Source organism: Seriola dumerili, unplaced genomic scaffold, assembly GCF_002260705.1.
Source record: "Seriola dumerili isolate Sdu_G_001 unplaced genomic scaffold, Sdu_1.0 BDQW01001125.1, whole genome shotgun sequence".
NCBI classification, from domain to species: domain Eukaryota; kingdom Metazoa; phylum Chordata; class Actinopteri; order Carangiformes; family Carangidae; genus Seriola; species Seriola dumerili.
Window position 1 is genome coordinate 966,692 of NW_019175380.1, and position 9,348 is coordinate 976,039.

The window sequence follows — 9,348 nt, forward strand, 5'->3', positions numbered from 1 at the left end:
TGGGGGGGGTGAACAACGTGGAGAGCAGCCATACGCCGCCGTGTGATGCAGCATCAGATTTGATGTACCAGCCTGTCGGTGGCAGAAAGCACATATTGAAAGGGCACAGGAATATTTCTACTGAGCAGTTTTTCCTCTCTGCTGCCGTTTCCCTGCTGACTCTGCCCAAGACTGGGGTTGCCTAGGAGACAGCAGAGAGAGAGAGAGAGAGAGAGAGAGAGAGAGATGGAAGTGCTTGCAAGCACATTGCACATACACACTGTGATTTCAGATTACATGTACATGCCGGGGAGACTGTCCCACTCCCCCTCCCATCTGTGCTCCATACTGTCTGCAGTCTGTACACACTCAGGTCCACAGGGTGAATTTGAAATATAGTGAAGTGAACTAATTATTCTTTCCTCTGCTTTTTTTTTTTTTCTCTCCCCACAGTTCAGTTTCACATCGCTCATTTGTATGAGATCCAGGTAAGAAGTAATCTATTACTACTCCTGCTTCTATATTTATGCCGGGCTCGTGTCGTAACAGACGACTGTGGAGGTTTTCATTTTTAGAGTCTGACGAAGGTTCACACACTTTTTTTTTCTTCTTGTACTAACTCTGTTAGTTCTCAGGGTATCTTTAGACTTCTCAAGGTCCTGTGGTCAAGTGTTTGAGGAAATTAATGATAATTTATCTTGCAATCACACACACACACACGCAATCACACATATGTGCTGTTCCTTCCCTCTGTTGACCAAGCAGTTAAGTACGACTGAATTACGCTGCCACGTTATCTCTGTTTTGGTTTGTTTTTTGCAGTAATGTCTCACAGATACGTTACAACTTACGACTTCTGCCTGAGTTTAATTGATTTTATTTAATTGTAATGTTAAAGTCCGACGGCTAACGCCAACGGTTTAACCATAAAACAAAAATGCAGACGGGATTGGATGTTTTTTCTATTCCATCCATGATCCAGGTTCCTCTGTGATTCTGTAGTAAATGAATGTTGCATCATTCACTGAATTTGCATTGAGATAAAAAACTGTATTTACACACAAAGGAGGGATTGTCGTGTTCTGGGCCTTCAGACCTGGGTGTTGATCAGATGAAAAGCTCGTGTATAGATGAAGTCTACACACACACACACACACACACACACACACACACACTTTTAACGTCACAGACAAAGTAGCTGTGTGAGCAGGACTGAGCTGCTCAGCTGCAGCCACACATTAACATGAAAGTCACTGGCTGCCTCTGATGTTAAAGTGCTGCTGTGATGTTCCTGCAGCTGTCTGCTGCTGAGAGAACCGCTGGAGTTACAGAGCGGCAGCAGCTCCATGACGGCTACTGTCAGCAAGGCTTATATTACACATGATGCTGTGTATCACACGCTTCTGATTCTGCGTGTTGACGTTTGACTCTTCTCTTCTTCTGCTGCTCTTACGCGCTGTTTTAACGTTTCCTGTTATCCTGTATCACATTGTGGCCAAAGTTACACGGTGTTACTTCAAATGCTGAAGAGTAAAGGCGTATCTATCAACAGGTAACCATAGCAACAACACAGTGTTAGGGCTGCACAAATATAATCCTGTCACAGGAGCTGTAATTTCTTTGATAAAGGTAAAATATGTCTCTACATTGTTGTGCGTTGTTTGGAGCTACAGAGACGCTCCGACCTACAAATCATGTTCTCCAGACGTGAAGGAAACATGTTTGTTTGGTACAAGAACCAACAAAAATCACATTTTTCCAACTGAAATCACAATATGATTTTTCTATTTTTTCCTCACACCGTGCAGCTCTCTGTGGTAATACTGAGGTATCACATGATTCTGCATTGGACTGTGAACGCTGTCATGACTCACCTTGCTGACTAACTAGTAATGACTGGCTGTTTACATGTGGCCTCTCTAAAGAGTCTCCATATGAGAAAATACTGGACACCTCCTTGTCTGTTATTTCCCTCATGTTGAAACAATCCAGGAAAGTTTCAGTCACCTGCTGAACAGCGACTCGCTCAGGTCTGTAGTCTGAACATAGAACACCACACAGGTGATTCACTGCACCTGTAGAGTCTCCGCTCTTCACCCGAGTCTTCAGTTGAGTAGCTTTTGAATCAATCATGGAGTCAAACAGCTATTCAGCTATCAGTGTTTGTTCTCTGGCCCTGGTCTGGCCCTGGTCTGGCCCTGGTCCGGCTCGATGATGATCATCAGTCTGAGCAGGAAGGAGCCACTAAGAGTCTCTCATTTATGTGACCCAAGTGTCAGGGTTTAACCTGAGGTGTCTTTATTGTGTGCAGACAGGAAGTCCAGCACCAGACTGTGTGTGTGTGTGTGTGTGTGTGTGTGTGTGTGTGTGTGTGTGTGTGTGTGCCCAAACACATTTATGGACATTTGGAGCTTTAGGGTGTGTGCAGATGGGGGTTGGTTTCTTTTAAGGAGACTGTGTTTGAGCTGATAAGAGAGAACGTTCAGTCTGCGCACACACACACACTCACCTACACACCTATACGTACCAGCTCAGACTCAAGGTCAATAAGGTCGCCAAGTTAAAACAAACAGAGGACGCACCTCAGACCAGGCAGCTCAGGTTTCCCCAAAATACAGAGCGGCCACTGCAGTGGACACACACACACACACACACACACACACACACACACATCTAAAGTGCAGACACACTTAACACTGCCAGACGTGTTGAGTCTGGCCTGTCCTCTTCCACAATAACCCTCCCCCGTGTGTGTGTGTGTGTGTGTGTGTTCGTCTGGCTGGTCATTACGAGTGTGAGGAGGTCTTTAGACTCTTTGTGTCTGTTCAGATAGAACCATAAAACACACTGACCCTCCTGTCTGGCTTAAACAACCTCTCTCTCCCTCTCTCTCTCTCCCTCTCTCTTCGTTTTCCTCCTCCTCTCATTCCGCCTGCAGAAGAAATACAGAGCGGCGAAAGAAGCGTATGAAAGTCTGTTGCAGACGGAAAATCTTCCTGCACAGGTGAAGGCGACCACACTGCAACAGCTTGGTGAGTGTCTCCCGCTCATACACTCTTCATACTCTCCTGTCCACATGTGCGCTGTCACAGATCTCAGCCGCTCAAGTTTCTGCATCATGGATTACTTTGTTGTGTGATCTCATGCGCAGTCTTCACACTGTCTGGCTGTGTGTTCTGTTTTCTTATTTTTTTATTCATTTTGTTCTTTCCCCACATCACAACATCCACTTTCCTGCCTCTTTCTACCTGTTTGTCAAAGTGCTGCTTTCAGAGTGTGTGTGTGTGAGTGTGTGTGTGTGTGTGTGTGTGTGAGTGTGAGTGTGTGTGTGTGAGTGTGAGTGTGTGTGTGTGTGTGTGTGTGTTTGGTGAAATGAAGCATTGTTTTCTCTTGTTCCCTTCCCCCCACGCTGGGTCTGTGCGAGCACGTGCACTCGAATGCAAAAATGATGTTGCGTGGGTGTGTTTGTGTGGATTAGAGTTCATTTAGAAAAACTGCTGCAACGACCGGAGAGAATTAAAGTCTGTTTTTCTGTTACACACAAGTTGGTTTAGTTTCACTGTGAAGAGTTATTGCAAATCTGAAATAACGTGCTGATGATTGACAGATAATGTTGTGTGTTTTTATATATACAGTATATATATATATATATATATATCGGATTGTGCTGATAATGTGGCTCAGAGGAAGGAGGCAAATAAATGAAAGGAGCGTTTTTTTCCATCATATCTTATTATAACAAGTTATTCAGTTAAATAATACAAGTGAATAACGCTGCAACTATCACACAAGTTTACTGGGACTGTCAAACAGAAAGCTTTTGTTTTGGTTTGCTGCAGTAAGTCAGCGGTGAGCTCCGAGGCTGCAGGCTCAGCTCAGATCATCCAGAGAAGTATCTCCAGACGCAGCCTGCAACACAAGACGTCAGTAGTAACAGTGACGTGACAGCACACAGCGCTGAGGAAAGGCCCAGAAATGTTCAGCTTAATGTAAATATGTTGTGAGAAGTAGAAGTATTAATATACGATGTTACAGGCTCAGGTTTCGCTATAAAAGATTAAATCAATCGAAAACAAAGTCTGATGCACGCACAAACAAATCTCATGAGAACCGTCGAGCTGTTTATTAAAAGTTAGATACTGTTCGCTGATCAATATGTGTACGGTCTTCTGATTATATCAAGGACTATTTTGTATTTATCTAATGTGGCTGTGGTCACGTGACTTGTGTTCGGTATAATTATGACTGATGTTGCAGAGCCGGGTCTTGTGAGGTTGTTACCACACTGTCTTGTTTCCTGTTTGGTTTGTTTATCTGTCAGTGTTCTGCTTGGTTAAGAAAGCAGATGAAATGACAGTTAGTAAATGATCTGTGTGGTAGAAGGAAAAACAAAAAGATTTGGATACTGTTTATAAATCTGGACGTATATAAAGCTGTAAAGACAGTTGTGGTTGTTGTGGAGCCTTCTCTCTTTTCTTACTGTAGGTGACTGTTGTTGTTGTTGTTGTTGTTGTTGGTGGTGGTGATTAAAACGTTTCATATTTCTTGAGTTTTACTTCTACGTTTTTATATAAATATAAAATAAAAATCAGCTGCAGTGATTTTCCTTCACATCAAAGTGAGAGCGTACGACTCGTGTTGCAGAAGCAATAATCAAAGTTCGTGTTTTCAGGAGAACAGTGAAGTGCACACGAGCGACCAAGTGTCTTTGATTCAGTGTTTCCAGCATAATGTATTGATCCAAATCACAAGAGGTGATCGATTGTCTTCGTGTGAAGAGGAAATTTGAGAAAGTAGGAAACAAATGTGTTTTATTTTTACGTCAGTTTTCTGAATGAAGCTCTGAAGGCAGCACGTCGGCAGACATTTTTTTTTTCTGTGCACACGCAGAGAAATTTCCTCTCCACAGTGTAGACAGCCCCCCCCACCCCCACCCCACCCCCACTCAGCCAGTTGTAAAAAAACCATTCCAGTCTAGCCTGCTGGGGTTGTCATGGCGACCTGTGGAGCTTGCCACAGGTGTACAGAGAGGAGAAGTAGCAGCAGTGGGAGGTCTGTGGTCGCTCACGGCTCTTCCCTGAGACATCGTTGTTTATTTGTTGTAAATTGCCCATCACTGACTCTGTGTGTGTGTGTGTGTGTGTGTGTGTGTGTGTGTGTGTGTGTGTGTGGTGTTGTGTGGTGTGTGTGTGTGTGTGTGTTGTGTGTGTGTGTGTGTGTGTGTGTGTGTGTGTGTGTGTCTGTCGTCTGTGTGTGTGTGTGTGTGTCTGTGTGTTGTGTCCTGTCTGCTCTGTTTCCTGTCTGTGTGTGGTGTGTGTGTGTGTGTGTGTGTGTGCTGTATGTGGTGTGTGTTGTTGTGTGTGTGTGTGTTGTCGTTGTCTGTATGTGTGTGTTGTGTGTTGTAATGTGTGGTGTGTGTGTGTGTGTGTGTGTGTGTGTTGTGTTGTTTTGTCTGTGTGTGTGTGTGTGTGTTGTGTCTGTTGTGTGTGTGTGTGCTTGATGTGACTTGTGTGTGTGTGTGTCTGTCTGTATGCTGTTGTGTGTGTTGTCTTCTGTGTGTGTGGTGTCGTCGTCGTTGTGTGTTGTGTGTGTGGTGTGTGTGTGTGTGTCTGTTGTGTGTGTGTGTGTGTGTTGTACTGTGTTGTGCTGTCTGTTGTGTGTCTTGTGTGATGTTGTGTGTGTGTGTGTCTGTTGTGTTGGTGTGTTGTGGTGCTGGAGAGGCAGGAGGTTGTTTGTTAGGCTGGTTCATATGGATCTTCTGAGTGGTCTTGTGAACAACCCCCCCACCCCCCCCTTTGTCTGCTCTCCCCCATCCTCAGAGAAGGCCATTTGTTTTGTTTATGAGAGTTGCTGGTCCATTAGCACATCAGAAGAAGTGTGGTCCCCTCTTTCTGATTGCACATTGCCGTCCTTTGGATTCAGAGTACTTGACTCTTTATCTGGTTTATATGAATCTCAAGAGATCCGATCCCTGCTTGCCCCCCCCCCCCTGCCTCCCCCCACCTCCAGGCTGGATGCATCACACGGTGGAGCAGCTGGGGGATAAAGGCACCAAGGACAGCTATGCCATCCAGTGTCTGCAGAAGTCTTTAGAAGCAGACCCAAACTCGGGCCAGTCCTGGTACTTTCTCGGCAGGTAAGACAAACAAGGGCGTGAGCGTGTGTGTGTTTTACAGTGTGTGTGTGTGTGTGTGTGTTTTACAGGGAGGTCCTGTGAGTCCTGATTAGACTGTTTGTTTAACCCAGAGCTCTGCTTTGATAAAACTACATGAGTTTTTAGTTGCTTGAATAAAGATATTTTGGTTAATGCTCAGTGGAGGCATGAGATTCAGGGCTGGACGATCAATCACATTTTATTTCCAATACGTAGGAGTGCCTCATCTTGCCGGTTCAGAGTCGGACTGGCCTTTAATTTCCTTGGACTGAGTTTCCGAGCTCAGAGCCTCCTCTCTCCTGATTGGCTCACAGACCTGTTGTTCCTAGAGCTCCAGGGAGAACTCCACAAATATATCTTCTCATGGATCAACACTTCAAATGAAACACAGGAGAAGAGGAAAATACGGAGCTTTAAAGTGTGTGTGTGTGTTTAACAGTGTGGCTGTGTATTGTTTGACGACTGTTTTATCCAAGCAGCTTGACATGGGGATTAGTAAGGCTACGTTCACACGACTTTGTCTTCATTATAAAACGACTAACACACCTGAGCAGTCACCTACACGTGGCCAGTGTAAACAGGAAGCAGGTTGTCTTCTCCGCAGTTGATTAGTTGCAAAAAATACTACGTACAAAGACAGCTGCAGAGTTAAACTGAACAGCAGCTGCTGGCAAAGACAACAAGGTCAGTAACACTGATATTCAGTAGCATGTTGTATTCTCCACTGGTAGCTGAGGCTGAGAGCCAATCAGGAGAGGCCGTGGGTGTCCAAAGTCCAGACGACAACGCATCCCCAGAGTTTTCAAAATAAAACGGGGTCAGCAGCTTTTCTAAAAGTCGGAGTCGTGTGAACAGGAAGAGGAAACGTAGCAAAAGAGCCTGGGTCATTAGCGTCGGTGTAAAAGGGGTTGTAGAGGGACGTGTTGCTGCTCTCACTCATGGCCCCGTCTTTCTTTCAGGTGCTACTCCAGTATTGGGAAGGTGCAGGATGCCTTCATCTCTTACCGCCAGTCCATCGATAAGTCGGAGGCCAGCGCGGACACCTGGTGCTCCATAGGGTAAGAGCACAACTCGCAGTATGTTGTCACACTGGTCAAGAGCAGAGGTTAACATCTGGAAGTATCTGATTGGAGGGGCTGGTGTCGAACAGCTCGTGTGTTAAGGCTGTTTGGTGCTCAGGGGCCTCGGCGGCTCACGGGGATCCAGCAGCTGCAGTGCAGCAGAGGACGTAATGAGAGTGAGGGTAACAGAGCGGTGGGGGGGGGGGGGATCTATAGATAGACGTATGACGGGTGGGTTATGTCCTCTGGGAGTTGGGATGGCTCAGAAAGATAAGGACCTGAATCCTGGTGGATGGCAGGAGACTCACCCCCTCCCTCCCTCCCCCAGGGTGCTCTACCAGCAGCAGAACCAGCCTATGGACGCGCTGCAGGCCTACATCTGCGCCGTTCAGCTGGACCACAGCCACGCTGCCGCCTGGATGGACCTGGGCACGCTCTACGAGTCCTGCGGGCAGCCGCACGACGCGATCAAGTGCTACATCAACGCCACGCGCAGCAGGGCCTGCCTCAACACCGCCGCACTCACACAGCGCATCAAACTGCTGCAGGTAGGCGCCGGCGTGCAGAGAGAGCGACGCCAACCCTCAGCCATGTTTGTTAGATGTCGTGCAGTATTTTGGTGTGTGTATATTTGAAGTGGTGTGTTTACTGCCAAAGCAATCGGCTTTTTAAAAAATGCAGATTGTGCTTTTTGTCATTTTGATTTCTGACCGCAGAGATATGAATGATGATTCATATTGACGTGTTTCTCTCACTTGTAATTGTAATGCATACCTTCATTGCATTGAACATTCCTGTAATTACTCTGTGTACAGTTACCTAGAGCACCACCGCAGCTTTGTAGTGCCTTTTCCTGTTAAACCAACGCTCCGCACTAAAGTCTGTGTCTTACACAATTTCTCCTAGGCTCAGTTGTGTAACCTACAGCCAGGTAGTCTGCAGAATAAGAGTAAAATGCTTCCTAGTATTGAGGAGGCGTGGAGCCTTCCCATTCCTGCTGAGCTCACGTCCAGGCAGGGGGCCTTGAACACTGCACAGGCACAGCAGGTGAGATCCAGCTTATACAAGAGACGCCAGCCTCTTGGAAACTACTTGAATGATAAATTATATAAATGAGGGATATTAAAGCTGAGGCCTCACTCTGATACTTTCAGATTTTCATCAGTAAATATTGATGTTCTCAAAACTTGTCCTCCTGCGTCCACAGCCAGTGTGACGAACCATTAATCAGGATACGGTCTGAGGGAATTGGAGCGAGGCCTATATTGCAATAATCTAATTACTAGAGCGTAGCTGACCTTCATAGTGCCACTCTGTGTCACATGGCAAGTGTTAAGATTATGAAGCCATGCCGCAGGGACCTCATCATGTCCCACAACTCATCTCCTTAATGCAAAGATGCATCAATCTTGTGGAGTCACTGCACCGTACTCGGCGACGTGCGAGGCTGAAAATGCATGTTAATGTAAACATGGTATTAACCAGTGAAGATGCATGTGTTTCTGTTGTTTGTACGAAGTGTTGTAAATGGTTGTAACTTCAGGCTGCACCAACACCCCCATCGGCACGTGGGCTTTATTTAGACCTTCTGTTTTCTTTGTCTGATCTGTTTTCATGTAGTTTTGTTTGGTCATTAACGGTGACATCATCCTACAGTTAACTTCATGCCCATCGTCAGCACCTGCTCGACCAGAAACACAGCCTCTAGGTTTTTACTTGCTCCAATATTATTATACGTTTCGGGTTTGATTGATTAAATGAATCAAGGTTAGAATAGTTTGTATTAGTTTTGACTTTTCATTTAGTGTTTATTAAGTTTTATTACAGCTTTATGTTTCAGTTAGTTAGTCTTAGGGTTTTGTTATATCAGATATCTTTTCAGGCGCCAGATTCAAAAAAGGTCAGAAAAAGTATTGTGTAATAAAAACAACAAACCATTTGAGAAATATGTTCAGTGAGGACACAGGAAGTGTGTTTGTGTCACTAACCAGAAGAATTCAACTGGACACAACAACAACATAAAATGTAGATCTGGATTCAAACATGTAATCAGTCACACCAGACGCAGCCTGAAGTGTGAGTGTGTAGTTGTGTTTGTGTGTAAACTCCGAGGTTTGATCCATTTACATTCGACTCGACATGAACTCGGTCCAG

General features: G+C 45.4%; 1 protein-coding gene across 1 annotated transcript in view; it reads left to right on the forward strand.

The window, feature by feature from the left end:
* The window catches only part of kdm6a (lysine demethylase 6A), a 38,182-nt gene that overhangs the window by 18,253 nt on the left and 10,581 nt on the right, over positions 1-9,348 (forward strand). Inside the window, exons 8-13 of the mRNA XM_022767304.1 lie at positions 433-467; positions 2,918-3,011; positions 5,989-6,115; positions 7,093-7,191; positions 7,523-7,742; positions 8,101-8,251. Coding sequence (XP_022623025.1) covers positions 433-467; positions 2,918-3,011; positions 5,989-6,115; positions 7,093-7,191; positions 7,523-7,742; positions 8,101-8,251 — 726 coding nt within the window. The remainder of the gene's footprint in view (positions 1-432; positions 468-2,917; positions 3,012-5,988; positions 6,116-7,092; positions 7,192-7,522; positions 7,743-8,100; positions 8,252-9,348) is intronic.